This window comes from Larus michahellis, chromosome 1, assembly GCF_964199755.1.
Source record: "Larus michahellis chromosome 1, bLarMic1.1, whole genome shotgun sequence".
Classification (NCBI taxonomy): Eukaryota; Metazoa; Chordata; class Aves; order Charadriiformes; family Laridae; genus Larus; species Larus michahellis.
The window spans coordinates 54,567,818-54,584,819 of NC_133896.1; the positions used below are offsets into that span (position 1 = coordinate 54,567,818).

The window sequence follows — 17,002 nt, forward strand, 5'->3', positions numbered from 1 at the left end:
TAGGATTCAGCATTAAACATACTTTCGCATTGAATTGAGAGATAAATTTAACATTGCTACGTTTTTCATGTGGAACAAGCTGCCTTTGTAGACCTCCATCACAAACCCCATCCACACTGAATACATGAGGGCACATTAAAGCTTGCTTTTTTTTTTTTAAGAGATTCACTTACTAGCTGTTTCATGGGCTATGAATTTCTGTGTTGATATTACCAGTCTGTCTGTCTTGTTCATTGTCACTTTGCCCAGTCTTGGAATCTCTGTGGTTGGGGTATAGTGCTCATGTAGCTGAGTGTGCCATGTCACCTTTAATAAAAGATGTCTTGAATGCTTCCCAGGTGTCTTCAGGGTAGAGCTGGAGACCAGTTGGCACCTGATGCATTGAAGTGAATACAAGGGCAAATTTCAATTAGGAGATTCTTTCTTGGCTCTTTACACTTTTATCTTGGGGTAAGGAGGGATAAAGTGGAGTACCAAATAAAGCAGATACTGTTCTGCTTAATGCAGAACAGACATGTTTAAACTATATACCCAGTAGTCCTCTAGTATAAGAACTATTATGGCTAGAGGGACAAAGGTAGTCGAATTTGCAGAACAAGTCTGATGTTTGTTAAAGCAACAGTAATGTTCTCTTGTTCCTTCTGCAAAATATCATATCCTTTTTTAGGAAGGCGTAAGTAATTTTTTAAATATCTTTTTTTTTTTTTTAATCCCGTGTTCTGGCCTAGGTTTCAACCAGGTAGTTTAGGACTGCTCATGTATCTAATGATCTCAGTGGCACAACTGGGAAACTGAAACTCGGCATCTGCATAGGTACTTGAAAAAACCTGAGACTTACATCTGGTCTTTGTAGTACCATTGTTTAAATTTGTGTACATCAAGAATGTAGAAGTAGTAAATAATTAAGAAATAATAATGATAACAGGTATAGCAACTTCTTGCTTTTGCGAAATTTAATTTTTTCAAGAGCACAAAATCACTTTTCAAAGTAATCTGAGCTACTAGAGGGGTAGGTCATAGCCTAGGATCAACTGTTCTTCAGGAGTAGATGAATTTATTTCAGCAGCACAAGGAAATCAAGTGTTTTCAAAAAAATATTCAAATAATATGTTTCTTAATATAAGGGGGGGTGTTTATAACATGCCAAAATAACATATCTTTGATATGAGCACATATCTTTAAGTGTCATATATGGTAAGTCTGCTCTTCATGTTAAATGAATAGAAAAGGAAAGCGTAACTTTTTTTCTACAGAATCTTCTAGTAATTCTGTAACATGAAACCTGTAGAGGTTAAGTAATACGTTGCATATTTATTTGTAACAAAGCACTGAACTGTGTTTTCAGTGTGGGTCAGAGCTCAATCTCCAGAAGAAGAGAGTTGAACAGCTAAAGCTGGTCACATGAGTGGTCATACATTCTCTAACATAGACTGAAATATTTTCAAGGCAATAAGAATGTCATCTCACAGCACTGAAGGTCACTTAAGCTAATAGCCTGATTCTGGTGACTGGTGGGTGGAAGGGGATAAAAGGTGGTGGCTGTGGTGAGAACAAAACAGGGCTATATATATATGAGAGAGATCCTTCTCTCAAGGTGCTCTGGTAGGCTGACAGATTACGATATCCTGACTACTAAACTAGGATTCTCCTAGGTGACTGTCCTGTCCTAGTCTAGATTACCCTGAGCCAGGTATTCTGTTAGGCTTTTTTGCTGTTGTGCTTTGCCAGCTGTCCTTTGCCCCAGGGTTTAAAAAAAAACCCACCACAAACCAACAAAACAACTTGCTTATGCATTTTGGAAAAGGAAATGTCTTCACCATGGGAAAGGTCTTTCTGCTTGCCTTTTGATGTCTTCTTGGGCTAGAAAAGCAATGTATTGTTCCCCCTTGACCTTGTTCAAGATTCCATTATATATTTTATTATGCTATTTTTCAGAAAGGTAGTTCTGGGGTTTTTTTTGAAAAGTTATCCTTAAAGGATAGCAAAGCCAAAGAGTACGTTTCAGTTCTTTGTGTCTTTAAGAAGCATAGAGATTGATCAACTATGTTTCAAGTATCTTGAAGTATGTAGTGAACTGTATGGATATTCAGTCCATTTGACTGAAGCAACCATACTCATAACAATGTAATCTTCAGTAGCTTGACTTTATTCAGTGAGCTACTGATGATCAAAAATAAACAGTCCCTCCAAGCTGGTTAGAGCCATCTCAAAAATAAACTGAACAAAGAACAAAAATTATCTAAATTTTATCTAAATTATACCAGTTTCACAACAAATAATGTACAGGTTACACTTCTTAAAACATTTGGACATATTTGCAGCAAATCTCATTTCCAGGACTTAACATAGAAGTGTTAAAAAGCCTTTTCATGTGTACTTTTATAGTATAAGTTGTTCTCTAGAAGGGAGCTAAATGAGGTAGGTCGCAGTCAAATTATCTGAACACAAGACTACACAATATTAATATAAGATCCAGTTATGTACTGTGGGTCTTGAACTAAATTGGTATAATCCACTGTTCTTTGTATAATAATGAAGTTGAAACTGGTTAACTTTAAAAAAAAATTAAATTCTTTCACATCTAAACATTTAATTAGATTAATGACACTAGAAGTATAGCAATGTAGCTCAAGGACAAGAGTTGAAAATAACTCACTGATCTGCTTTTAGATGATCAGACAATATATTAGTCTTATTTTGTTATTTGTGGAATGATTCCATAATCTTTTGTGGGACAAACCCATGTTCACAGATGACAATCATATATGAAGTCTTGTCTGTTTTTAGGTCTGGGAATTTTAATTCTCAATCTCGGAATGTATGAAGAAGAGTAGACTACTTTAAAGGGCTTAAAATATTTTCTTTAATAGGATCATTTCTGCAATTTCATATGCAGAAAAAGCTAGTGCAAAGCAAGTCTTGAAACGTATTCATCAGAAGATTTAGAAGTTGAAAGAGCCATGTTTCCTTTAACTGAGAGTCCTGAAGAAACTTTAAAATTAAGTTTAATCTAGCTGTTGCCAATATCTTATACAATCATATTCAAATTTTCTGTTCAATTAGGGCACTAGAAAATAGTAAGCTTACCTCTCGAAGGAGGGGTACTAGGCACATTGTGGTCTGCAGGCCCCGGTTCTAGATAAGTTGAAAATAAAATGAAACACTGACTTATACCTTGTTCAGTAGGCTGAGGACAAACCAAATTTTAGTAGGCAAAAGTAAACTCTCTTAAGGATTACGGAGAACTGAATGTCAAAAAAGTCTTTGAAAGTCTGAGTAAATTCATAATCCTCTGCAGAAGCTGTCGAAATGTCAACTGGTAAGTTACACATCCACATCTTGCTGACCTTGTTTGCCTGCTGACTGTTAATGGATAATTTGTTCATCTATATATTGAATGAATTCTGCCTTTCTGGTTGCCCTGTTCCTATGGATCTGTGCCATATAACATGTTGATCATTCTAATCATCTGCTGTGATTCACGGCTTCCTCACTTGTGGACTGTCTTTAATCCTTAATTTTTCTTGTGTGTTCTCCAGGGCTTTCTTCACTGCTCTGCAGCCAAGTCCTTACTGTGTTTCCCTTTATTTGTTCTCCACTTATGATAATGGTCCCAGCTTTGACTGTGCTTTCTTCTTCAAACTTGGCAACTACTTCATTCTTCTGTTTTGTTCCCGTGTTACCCAAACCTCACTAATTCAGTTCACGCCCTGTCTGCTCAAAAGGGAAATGCCTGCTCTGTCTATTAAACGCTGTGGATAATAATTTATTTTCTTTCCCTTTCGTCTTCCTTGTATGTAATGAAGCTGGCTCCGAGAGCTGTGGAAAAACATAAAATTTCTCTGAAATTCTTATCCAGCCTCCTCTCTCAAGTTTACTTTGCACCTCCAATTTTGTGCGATCATCCTGGTCTCTTAAGATGAATGACAAGTCCACAAGGAAGCCGCTTTGTTTCCACTCTGTCCAATTAATAAATTCTCCTGCTTTCTTGCTTTAGTCTTTCATATGATCTTAGGGTATTTCATAGGTCCTGTTCCCACTTTTCCTTTCTCTTTCTGTCTTTATGTACTGCTTGTTAAGCCTTCATTTCCAGGAAGATAAAAGATGATGTCTTAAGGAAATTTCTAACTACTTATTCAGATCAAATCCACATGGGTTTCCAGTTCAGGCTCTTTCACCAGCTTTGTTGTTGAAGTATTGAAGTATACATTCACTGTTTTCCTCTTCTGGATAATTCCTCTTCCTGTCTTCATCCTTTTGGTAGCCCAGACTTTTTTGGTTCTTCAAGTGTTTTATCTTCAGTATATTGTGCAGGGGGAAATGAAATTAGCTGATGCTCCATTTTGCACTGTGTGTGTTCCCTTCACGTAGGTCATCTCAAGTCTTCAGTTATGTTGTGGCAGTTAAAACTGCGTATTTATTCAGCCTGTGGAATTCTGTCTTAACAGATAGGCAGTGGAAGGCCTGCTGGTTCAAACTTCAAAGTAACAAACATGTTGTTTCCTTCTCAAGTATCTTAATTCTTAGTTGTTTGGCTGTGCTACCAAATGTTTATTTCTTGCAGCTGTAACTCAAAATGGACTTTTTCTTCTGACAGAGTGCATACCTCTGAGGTGTGTCAAAATCCTACCCTCCCTTTCAGAAGAAGGGCAGAAATTGATTCTGAGTCATTGCACTGCTATTGTATCTTTTTGGTACTTTAATAACACTTTCTAGGTCTTCTAAATGCTTCTTCCTTATCTTTGTTGGCAGGTATGTGTCTCAGGCATTCTATTTTTTTTATGCTTCTAGACAGACTATAGATACCAGAATTCTATTTCTTGCTTTTTAAGTTCACCATCTTACAATTTTCAGTATTTGAAAACTAAAACCAGTAGTTCAAATTTGGAGTAATTCACAACAATGTTATCCTTCTGCTTAGTGCTAACAGCATTGCCAAGGCACTCTTGCAAACACTTCTGTTGCTTGCTTTGTTGATACGTATGCATAGAGCTGGAATGAATCTATTCATCCTCCCGGCCTTTTTGAGAGTTTGCTGTTAACAAGATTTTTCCTAGAGATTAACAGTTTTCTGGTAATACTTGGGGGAGAATGTCATTCTGAGGAGGCTGCTGGTGATGAAATAACAGAATTAATATTGTCTTCCACTATATTTAGTATTGACCACTTTTCCTATGTCTTTGGATTTCAGTATTTTTGAGATACAGCTTTGTAATTCTAACTTGGAAATTCCTTCATAAATACTAAGTGCTTTTTAAAATAAAATGTGTAGGAGTTTGAAACCTTTTGTGGTTTAAAACTGTCTGAACAGAGTGAGAATCTATGTGACTTTCAATGAAACAAGTCCTAGCATTGTGGTATTTGTATAAGAGGCAATGTCATATTCAACACCTAAAACTGGAAATACTGTGGCTAAGTTTGTCATGTCTGGGATAGCATTTTTAAGGAAAAAAAATTTCAGAGAACTGTGTAAGAGAAGTAGGGTTTTGAGCAGGGCACTATGGTCAGAGTTGGTAGGAAATGCAGTGTGTGTTGGAACATCTGAACATATCAAGTGCACTGCGGAGATTGGTATTAATGAAAACTGTGGCAGTCTTAATGAAATAAAGTGTATAATCTGAGAAGTTTTTAATGCTCATTTTACGGAAACATCTATACTATCTTCAGTCCTGTCTTCTGGATATAACACCCAATTATGTAAGATTTTGATATAGATTAGGCTTTTCCCATCGATTGTTGAAACTGTCATCTCATTTGAAAATATGGAAGAAATAGGTTCTGGAAATAACTGTAGCTATCATTTTCACATAACATAAAGGGCCTGTGATAAAAGTGTATGACTAACAGAAGGTAATTTGAACAGCACATTGTCTCATAAAATTGAAGGGTATTCAATAGAAGTAGGGAACTTAACATTTAAAATCAAGAGGCAAGGTTTTTTGGCTTTTGTTTGATTTTTTTTTTTTAATTTTTTTATTTTACAAAACTTGCTTTCAACCAGTGAAGTTGCTGGTATGCCTGTAAGGCTGTCATAGATGAACACAAATAATTCACTATGTGCCTGCCTACTTGCTGGATAAAAACAACCCGTGAACAATCAAGTGAAGTTGCTCACAGGCAGGTGATGTAATCATTGTTCATATGGCTTATGTATCTTGGGATTTAACATCTAGCATAATGTGATATGCTCTCAGACACTGAATATTGAAGAAAAAAAAACTAGAAGTTTTGGGCTTGCCTTTTTATTTCCTGGGCCAGGGAAGAAAGCCTCTGTGACCATCCTCATTTCCTTCAGAACGCAGCACTTTTAATGCTGTAATCCTGCCTTTTTTTCCAAAAAAGGGTTTTGCTTTGAAAGTAGAAAGGTTATCCAGGGATATTAGTGTTCTGTTCCTTGGCTAGTAAGTTTGCAATAGCATTACTATCCTGTTTCTATTCTAGTAAGCTGTGTTGTGTACTTGTATATAATTTTTCATGTATAGGGACTGGTAGATGAACTACATACTCATCTCATTAAGGTATGCCGATAAACTAATCCTTTTTTTCTGCTCAGTATGATGAATTGGTTCCCGCATCCCTGACAACCAAATATGGAGGGTTTTATATCAACACTGGTACACTGCAGTTCCGCCAGGCATCTGACTCAGAGGATGAAGACTTTGCAGAAGACAAAAAGCATAGGCCGCCTAAAGTGAGTGATCTTAATTATGCTTTTTATACAGAACCTAAAGCTAGGTGGACATTGGGAAATATATGCTTAGAATGGCTTAGATGAAGAGGCTGAAAGCAGAATGATGCACAGCACTGTTTTATTGCATTTTCTGTTTTGTGGCTCATGTATTAGCATTTGGGAAATCACTCAGGATATCCACAGGCTGTCCAGTCTTGTAAGACTAACCATCTGTTTAGGCAAGCTAAGAAGTCCTGTCCATCCATCTTGAAGTGACAGATGATTCTGTAACTTTAAGAATTTCATTGTATGAGATGAGGACTTAAATTCTCCAGCACTCCATTTATAACTCCGTACAAAGCTTGCATGATTTGAAATTGTTCCTAATATTCAGAATAATACTTAAACCAAAATATCTATTAAAATAAACTCAGCATTGTAAGAATAACTATATTAAAAAGTATAGATACAGTCTTTCCCAAACAGCGTGCTGTTCTATGTACTTCGACAAGTTATGATCAAAGCGAATGTAACTGCTTGCATGTGACATTCATAAGTTCCATGCCATTCCAAGAAATTCCTGCTTTCTGATGTCCTTTCCTGCTCTAATTCTTTACATTTAACATAATTTTAAGTGTTTTTGTACTGGATCTGACTGGGATGCAGTCAACTTTCTTTGTAGCAGCCCTTACGGTGCTGTGATTTGGATTTGTGACTAAAATAGTGCTGATAACACACCGAAGTTTTGCCTGTTGCTGAATAATGTTTGCACAGTGTGAAGGCTTTTTTTTTTTCCTACCCTGCACCAGCAGGTGAGCTAGGGATCAGCAAGAACCTGTGAGGGGACTCAGCTGATGAATTTGACGAAAAGATATTCCATTCTATGTAACTTCATATTCAGCAATGAAACTGTGGTAGCAGATGATGACGGGGATATTCAGTCTTCGAAGGTGGCCATTGCTTATACTGACTGGCCATCAGTCTGTGTGTGTCCTGAAGTATTTTTCTTATTGAACACACCAAATTCAATAACTGTTTAAAAATGATAAATGATTGAGACTTGTCAGTAACTGCAGTTTGCTGCTAGGAATCCAGTGGTACTGTTTGCCTGTAGACACATTGAGGTATTTTTCATGTAATTGGAAAGCGTAAGGGAAACTAAATGTTTCTTGCTGTAAAAGCCCTTTATTTAGGGTGGAAGAATCATTGTCCTTTATTTGATCTCTTTATCTAGATAGCAAAGTTAAAAGAAAATGAAGATCGTGGAATGAAGAAGCGCAAGCGGAAAGATGAAGGGACGGAAAAGGAGAAGAAGCCTCGGAAAATGAAAGTTCCTAAGCAGTTGGGGTAGGTTTCGTTCTTTAGATGAACCCTTGAATTGTATGTGAGGCTTGATTTCAAGATGCATGCTGTAGCAAGATTATCTCAGCTGTTCAGAATATTGTCTTTTTAAACTATAACTGATAGCTAGTGGATTTTGGTTTTGGAATACATGGGGGTTTTGTACAAATAAGTCCTACAAGGTAACCTTTTTTTGTCTGCTAAAATTTTGAACAAGGAATAATATAACAAGGAAAGACAAATTACACAAAAGAAATTCTGAGTTTATGAATAGCATTATCAATCATTGTTCTACCCAATGTCTTATATAGTGCTAAGAATTATGTCCTGTAATGAAAAATAACTTCCTATCCCTTGGTTTCTAATCTGGAAATCTGTAAACATAGTGTGATTATTCTACATGTTTCTTGCTAACTCTGTGTGTTTTCCTGAGTTCTGAGGGTAGCATGGAAGGATTAAGGTGGTGGGGTTTTTAATTGGCTTCCAGAAAACTGTTGTTGAGTGAAAGTTGTCTTACTATGAATATTCAAGTTGGTATTGAAAATTTATTTATGATCATTTTCATCAAGGTGATGCATTTGTGGAAAATGCTCAGTTTAAGTAGCATATGGATACTGAGCCTGCATATCAAATTTCTTAGTGATGAATTTTTTAACGTACGTGGTGTATCTAGATCTAAAGCAACCTGCCACTGTTCAGGAGTTTGAGAGGCGAGTTTAAGTATTTTAGTAGCATAGATCAGCCATGAGTTTAACAACTGTGGCGAGTTTTCCATAATTAAATTGAGAACCTAAAAGTAAGTAACCTTTGCCTTAATGTGTACAAAACTTGGCAAAACATAAATAAGTTGGAGAGCATGAAATCACGTGACCAGCAAAGGTTTATGGTAGTTGATAGAATGGTATGAAGATGGAAGCACAAAGTACTTGCCTCTTCACCCTGATAATTTGTTAACTATATTAAACTCTGAGACTTTTTTTAAAGGTTACTAAGGCCTCAAAAGTCATATGCATAATGAGAGATTTTTTTCCTCTACAGAGTAATGGCCTTAAATTCACACAAGTCTGAAAAGAAGAAAAAGAAATTGTATAAAGACTCACTCTCTCTGGCTGCCATGATCCGTAAATTTCAAAAGGAGAAGGAAGCCATGAGGAAGAAGGAATCTAGTCCAAAACCTCCAGTGACTGTTGCAACCTCTACCCCTAGTAAAATTCCTTCTTCCTCTCTCAGTGCAGGAAATGATATCTCTGACTTGAATCTTAGGATCAATGATCCTGTCCTCTCCATTTTTGGTAGCACAAATGAACCTGAGCTCCTGCCAGAAGCTGAAAGTACCCTGGAGATGCTGGGAGACATTGACTTTGACAAGTTGCTTGATGGCACTTCTGATGGCAGCCCAGTATCTGAGCTGTCAGGAGAAAACGGAAATGTCACTCAGGCAGCCTACACCTCTCAGGTCATGACACCCAAGCAGGTGCCTGCCCTCCCAGAAGGTCTGCCTATGCTACTTGAAAAGCGCATTGGAGACCTTCGAACAGTAAGTATGAATTCATTGGTAACAGATTGCATTCAAGAATCTGAGAGAACAAGGAAGAATAATTAGGGCCTAAGTTGTCATCCTTGAATTGCTGGCTGAAACTCTAAAAAATGCATAATTGATCTTAATGTCAATCTTCATGGATGTATTTATACTGAGATGAAAATGGGCACAGAGAAGACGGAGGTCAATTGTTAAAGCAGTCCTTGTTTCACAGCACTTGGAGACAAGGTTTTCTAAATCTTCTGTTTACAATAACTTGTAATGTTTGTTTGGGTTTTTTCCATAATGGAAATATCAGTGTTACTTTAACTGGAATTATTAGTTGGTGGGTGTTTCCTTGCTTTAGAGAAGGAAGCCAGAAATATGACTGCAGCTTACAAATCAATGTCTTGAATTTTTGGCTTTGTAACATAAATGCTGACTTGCCAGGTTGGGGTGGGGGGGCATGGGTTGTGGACCAAAAAAAAACCCAGCAACAACAAAAAACACCAAAAGCCATCACCCAACTAGGAAAACAAAAAAAAAAAACCAAAAAACCAAACCCAAAACAAACAAAAAACAAACACACACAAAAAAAACCAACCAAAAAACAACTGCAAAACTGAGTATTTTGTTTTGGAAGGTTAGAATGGAGTCCAAACTCATAAAAAATATTAATGAAAGATATTAAATCCACAGGTTACAAACATCCCAATAAACTATTGAAAGGGATCAGAGCTATTAAGGTATTACATGCTCCGTGTTTCAGTTGTGGATGTTATCTTAAGTTGAGAATGAATTTGTTTCGTTGTCCAGATTCTGATATTAAAGCGCTCTCTTACTCAGAATAAAGTGCAGTGTTTCCTTACTCAGAGTAAGTTTTGAAAAAGCAGTTCAAGTTACTACCTTTTTGGAAAAAAAGATAATTTAAACAGTAGCAGAGCTTGCTTTGCTACAGGTTAGAGTAATTATAAAACATAATCTTTGTCTTACCCATATGTAAATGTGTTAGGGTTCTCAATTATTTTTAAATGTAACAAACTAAATACAGTCAAGGAGTTAATATTTATTAAAGTGAGAGAGATGTTTTTGTCTATGTTCAAATATTCACATTAATTTTACTATGAATCAACAATAAGCTTCTAGCAAAACTGCAGAAGAACTGGGTTAGGCCAAAAGTCAGGAAGTGTTAGCGGCCTGCCCCAAATTCATGCTGCTTCCCTGTATAACAAGTCCCTCCCAGTTGGGAGAAAGCTTTAATTCAGTGGCTCTTGGAAACCGAACTCTTCTATCTTCTGCTTTTGATAACGTCTTCTGGAAGCTTGGTTCTGGCCAAGCAGAGCAAGTCTACCCATATACTTGGGGAAAAACTAAACTGCGTGTTGACTTAAAGATTGCATTTTCCTTACCTTCTGCAAATTGTGATCAACTGACATGTTATCAGTGGGGGAAAATATCTAAAAAGCAGGAGAAAAGAAATGGGTTTTGTCAAATACTTGCCAGGCTCACAGCTTCATTGCTCTTTAGTGCAAAGAAAGCTAAGAAGTTCATAAAGCTGTAGGAAAAAGCCTATGTTCCATGAATGGAGTATGATATATCTAGATTAAAAAAAAAAAAAGGAAGAAACTTACAATAAAAACTTCCTGACTTCCTCTTGTGAATTAATGTCTTCTAGTTCTGTAAGTGCGCAATTCTGAACTACCATGACAGAAGACAATATTGTACACAAACAGGAAAGTAACAAAATGGCTTTTTTCTATTGTGAAGGTAACGATTAAGATAATCTGTCTGTGGTAAAAAAAAACACCACCACCACAGATCAGTGATAGCGATGCAGTTTTTGAATCTGCCAGTGTTGCTCTCTTCAAAAGCCAGAAACACTGTTCAGTATGATAGTACGATGCTGAAATTGCCTTTCAGGGTCTACCTGGGACTGCAATGTTGAAGCATGTCTTTCCTTCCACTTTTATACAAACCAGAAGATGATAATAGTCCTTGTGTTAATTATGCTTAAAGATACTGGATTTAAGACTTTAAAACTTCTCAAAGGTTTTGGTATCCTATCACTGGTAAACATCTATAACCTCTCTCTATTTATTTATTTATTTTACCAGGACAATTGCTTCAGTATTCTTAAACAGTACCATCCCCTCAGCAGCTGAATTTACTGTAGAAAGTAGTGAGCAGAATGCAGTCCTTATAGGAACTTAAAGTCTCTGGTATCAATGTTCATGACTCAAGCAGTAAAGCATTCAGAAGATGGGCTACCTTATGATATCTTGTAGGGTATCAGACTCCTGTTTTCCTGTGCAGTGTAGAGTTTGCAATTCCAGAAAAACATTCTTTTAAACTTAAATGGGTCAGTTACAAAGACCAAGAACAGTAAGTATTTCATAGTAATAAAGGAATTTTATCAAGAGGAATTTTATCAAGTTAACACTTCTGTTTATTTCTAGGTTTTAGCTATGTTGTCACAAGTCACTAAAAATTTTTTAAAAGGCAGAATTGAATTTTTAATTTATTTGAATATTCAGCCTTGTAGCATGTCAGCTGCCTCTAAAGTTTGTCAGACACTAAAATGATACCACACTTGCCTACTTTTCCGCATGCATATCCTTTCCCAGCTACTTTAGATACTTGCTGTTTGGTCCCAGTGCCAGAATATAAGATAACAATAAGCCTCTAAAAGTGTTGGGTTTTTTTTCTCTTGAGATCAGTAAATGCTTCTAATAAAAGGAAGTATGTATAGGAGTAAGACTGTTGTTTTGTTTTGTTTTTTTTCCCCCACCCCAAACAGACTCAGAAAGAGACCAGACAAAAATATTAGAGGTACAGTCTAAAGATGGTGAGAATGCTGGACAGCACCAGAAAAGAGGGATGAGGTATTCCTCTAGCATACGCAATCCCTTTGTAGAAATTGCAAGGACAGATTAAGATGGATCTAAGAAGGGAAGTTGTAACTGGGTGAGGCGTGTAACAGGTAGAAAAGGAGCCAGAAATGTGTTGATGTTCTTGGCTGCTTGACTTGTAAAGCAGTGCCCCTCTTTTTAAAGCAAACAGCGGTAGAATGTTGCTGGTGCTGAGACAATAAAACATCTCTATTTTCTTTCTTCATGGTTATTGAAAAGGTCAATATGTTAACATCAGTGATCCAGGCAGATTCTAAATAGAATGACTGTTTGCCCTAGAGCAAGCCATTTTTGAGTTTAATAACAGTCCTCACCTTTTCTAAACATCTGAGTGTAGTTGGGTTTGTATATTTTTTCCAAGTAATACTGTTCCCTGGAAAATAAGAATGTGATACAACTGTAAAAGTAAAGAAGCAAAGGTTGTTGGGGTAGAATGTTCTACGAACTCTTGAATACTCTTTATTGCTGTATTTTCAGGCTGCCAAGATGTTTGATGAAGAAGGCAGGAAGAAGTTTTTCACGCAAGACATGAATAATATTCTGCTGGAGTAAGTGCTTATCTGTACAACCTTCCCTTTTTGGAAAGGGGGTAAAAGGAAAAGTACAGAAGAGGAAATATTATTGAGGTTGTTCCAACAAAGCCCTTAAAAGTCAATGAAGGTAGATCAGTCTAAGCTAGTTACTAGCTAAAGAGACTTATATATGAATACAGTTCTTGTCATGACTATCTGTCTGTCTTTATCCAGTGTAAAGTGTTTTGTAGTGCCCTGTGTCCTTGACTTCATGTGTAAAATTCAACAGAACTGCCATTATTTCTTCCTGTCCCCCACTTTCATAACTCAAAACACCTTTAGCTTTCATGAAGGAAAATGCCAGCTCTTTTTACTCTGTAATCCTTCAACTAAGCGTTTTAATATAGAAGGTTCTATGTTCGTATTCTCAGAAACAGAGTAATCTGTAGAAGACTGTAGCAGTCAAAATTGTGTCAAGATTGATGTGCAATAGTGGGAGTAAATGAAATTTGAATGACAGTATTCAATATTGCTGGGGAACTATGTATATGAATGATTTCTTGCCATTGATTAACACTTCCTCCTTTTTGTAAAGAAGTTTATCTGAAAAAGTCCCAAGCTGCTATTTTTAGTATGCATAGCTAGAATATGTTATGCATACAAAGCTTCCTTAGGTTGTTGTTCAGTTGTCATCTTGATCTTGGAGTGCCTCACTGGTTGACTGTCTCTTGTTTGTTTGCCAGTATCGAGCTACAGTTGCAGGAGATAAATCCTGCCATCCGCAATGGAGTGTACTCTCACCTTGAGGCTTTTGTGCCATGCAATAAGGACACACTGATAAAGCGTCTGAAGAAGTTACATCTCAATGTCCAGGTAATGACGGGGAGATTAGCTCCAGCAGGAGTCAGTTATGTCATAGTGATGAGGACGGAATGCAGGAGAGCAGAGCAACAGCCCCATGGTCTCCAACGAAGCAAAAGATTTTTGGTTCAGTTGCTAGATCAGCTTAGAAGCTTTCTTCTATGTACCTGCTATTGCCACTACTTTAGGAACAAATATTTTAAGTGTTTCACACCCTTAATCTGAGAATGAAGTGCTTTTACATTGAAAGCTGGTTACAGGGTACGTATCAAGTAGCAGAACTAGAAAGGCCCACTACTCATGGTTATGACAGGCTAAAAAAAAAAACTACCATTGCATTCACTTTTGTGTCAAGAAAAAAGAAAGGCTAGATGGATAATAGATGACGCAGCCTGTACTGTTTGTGCAAATTTTCCCTCGTGGCTAGGTCTTAGAAATACTTTTGTCATTTGCTGTTGCTTTTCTCTTAAAGAATATGTTTTCCTATTGAATAAAAAAGTTGTTTGTGATCTGAAGTATCCTGATCTGATTCTTCAGTTGAAATAGGACTAAATCTTGCAGAGGATCCGAGGATCATGAATGGAGAGATCTCAAAACTTGCTTAAACGGCAAACATTCGTATACTTTTTCTAAGCAGTAAGACATAATAGCGCATAGTATTCTAGTTCTTCTCAATAAGCAGTTACGATTAAGAATGTAAAGTCAGAAGATGTAGGAAGAGAATTTAAAGGGAAGTATATAGTATATTACTTCAATGTTTGAAGTTCTTAATATTTGGAGACAATTTTAAATACATAGTCCTTACCTCAGGTACATAATAATCTAATCCTTGGGTAATCTAATACATATATTTTGTTGATTACCTAAGATGTTTTTATATGACAGCTTTTGGAGACTTGATTAATTGAACACTTATTTCCAAGTGTGATATGTTTCCTTTTGACTATCTTTCATTGTTTCTAGTCTCAAGACTTACATGAGTTGTGTGAGAAACTTCAAGTATGTGCATTTCTATAATGCTGTTCAACTGAACAGGATTCAAGTGCCACGTAGGAAATTACTTTTGTGGTCAATAGTTAGTACTAGGAATACAGTGTCAGGAGTGAGTGGGAAATAGTTTCACAAATATTATCTGAAACACTGTTTACATTGCATCTAATAGCACTGCTTTGGTGTTTCTCTTTTCACAGGATGACCGCTTGAGAGAACCACTGCAAAAGCTGAAACTGGCTGTCAGTAACGTCATGCCTGAACAGTTATGCAAGTATCAAGAGGACTGTCAGGCCCGCAGTCAAGCCAAGAATGCCAAGTAGGTATTTCTGGAGTCTGTGCATGCCCATTCTAGAGTCCTGCTGTAAATCTGTCTCTGTGTTTTTCGTTCCCTGAGCTCAGCAAAGTACTCAGCTCCAGTTTACAGGTGTCTGTAAGTTTTGAATTGTACAAAGTACTTAGTTTTGTGACAGTGATGTTGTCACCTGACTCTAGAAAGAAATTCCATTAACTGAATGAAATAGGTCTTGGGAGAAAGAAATTATAAACTGTGAGAAGGATACTGGAGATTCCCAAAATGCTAGCCTAATGGAGGAGGACGGTGTGTTCAGGTTCTTGATATATTTTGTCCTTGTTCATTGTAATCGTTTCCCTCATAGTTAACTAATTTTAGACTTGGAGAAGCATTAATAGGTTGATAAGCATCTTGCCATTTCTTGGTAGAGGCACTATGTGAAGCTTATAGCCAGCATCCTTGATAGCCTCCATACAGCGTGTCCTTTTCACTTGTTTCTGAGGACCATGAAGCGGTGGGGACACGAAGGCCTGTTTACCCTTTCAGGAATGGTATAACAAGAATCTGAAGATGGGTCCTTTTTTTTTTTTTTTATCCCTACACCTAAATCACTCCTTTCTCAAGGAAACATTTTGTCTGTGGTGTATACCTATAAAGAAAACAATTGTTCTAACTGTAGATTGCAAGCGGAAGATGAACGAGAGAAAAATGGATCAGAGGAAGATGATGATGAGAAACCTGGAAAGAGGGTTGTGGGACCCAGAAAGAAGTTTCATTGGGATGACACAGTGAGGTGAGACAAAACTACCTTTTCCACCAAGGGTTTTCACTGACTTCATAAAGTGATCTCCAAGGGGATGTTATTACTTGATAATGTTTAGTAAATAATTGTTCTCAGAAGTACATGTCAGAGGTCTTGGAGAGTGTTGAGGATAAATAGGCAAGCTAGAATGCTGCAATGGTAAAACATTCTTTTCTTCAATTTGAAAGGCAAGATCATCCTACATCCAACCCTTCTTTCGCTGCTTGTTTTTCTGCTTTTTCTAAATACATGAGAATTTTCTTGGTCCTAGGACTTTGAGCTTCTTTAAGCACAGAACAGAGGTGTAAGCAGAGTTATACCTGCTTCCCGCCATTCTAGGAATAGGTCACAAAACTGTCACCCAACAAGCGGTAAAGATTTTTGCCAGATCATGGCAGACCACCAAAATTGTCGATGCCCAGTCATGGGCAAGCCAGTATCCAGAATGCATGAATCTTAACCCCTCCCATTCCCTCTGAACGCAAATTCTATGTTATCTCTCAAGAGCAAGACAATAGTCTGAAATGATGAATTCTCACCGTTTTGTTTCCTAGAGTAGATTTTACTGAAAACTGAGATTTAAATTAATCTAGATAGGCTTTAAGTAAGTAAATCCTTCTAAATTTGTAATTTTCCATGCAAGATCTAAGCTAATTCTAATACAAGTATATGTATTATTAAAAGGGGCTGGTGGACTGATGAGTCTTTTTAGTACGTTAAGACAACAAGGAAGCAAGCTTTGTGGAATATATATGGAATATATGCAGCCGGAGCCATACTTAAAGAAGAGATATTTAAATCTGTTGGGTTTTTTGATTCAAGAGGCTCTAAAAGGCCAATGTTACCTAACTGTCTGCACTTCTATGCACTTCTATTGAAATATTCAGTGTAGAATGCATCTTGCTTTCAGAGATTCTCCATCTTAAATGAGATAGAGGTCACTGAGCAAAGTGACAGGAGATGTTTCAGCTATGAGGAAACTACAAAGAAAATGTAAAAGGAATTACAAAATGATAGTAAGGATAAAAAGAGCCATATGGTCTGTTGGAAATGGAGAAGAAATGACAGTAGCAGATCATACCAGTTGTAGCAGCAAACTTGTG

At 36.9% G+C, this 17,002-nt stretch overlaps 1 protein-coding gene across 3 annotated transcripts in view; it reads left to right on the plus strand.

The window, feature by feature from the left end:
- UBN2 (ubinuclein 2) overlaps positions 1–17,002 on the plus strand; it is a 56,765-nt gene that overhangs the window by 16,783 nt on the left and 22,980 nt on the right. For 2 of the 3 annotated variants that reach the window (XR_012585759.1, XM_074577304.1), the window contains exons 4-10: positions 6,554–6,691; positions 7,905–8,017; positions 9,050–9,548; positions 12,917–12,987; positions 13,695–13,824; positions 15,003–15,121; positions 15,777–15,890. Coding sequence is in view for 2 of the 3 variants with exons in the window: in XM_074577304.1 (XP_074433405.1) it covers positions 6,554–6,691; positions 7,905–8,017; positions 9,050–9,548; positions 12,917–12,987; positions 13,695–13,824; positions 15,003–15,121; positions 15,777–15,890 (1,184 nt within the window). In the remaining variant the exon portion in view is untranslated. The remainder of the gene's footprint in view (positions 1–6,553; positions 6,692–7,904; positions 8,018–9,049; positions 9,549–12,916; positions 12,988–13,694; positions 13,825–15,002; positions 15,122–15,776; positions 15,891–17,002) is intronic. The other variant, XM_074577319.1, reaches the window with a different exon arrangement.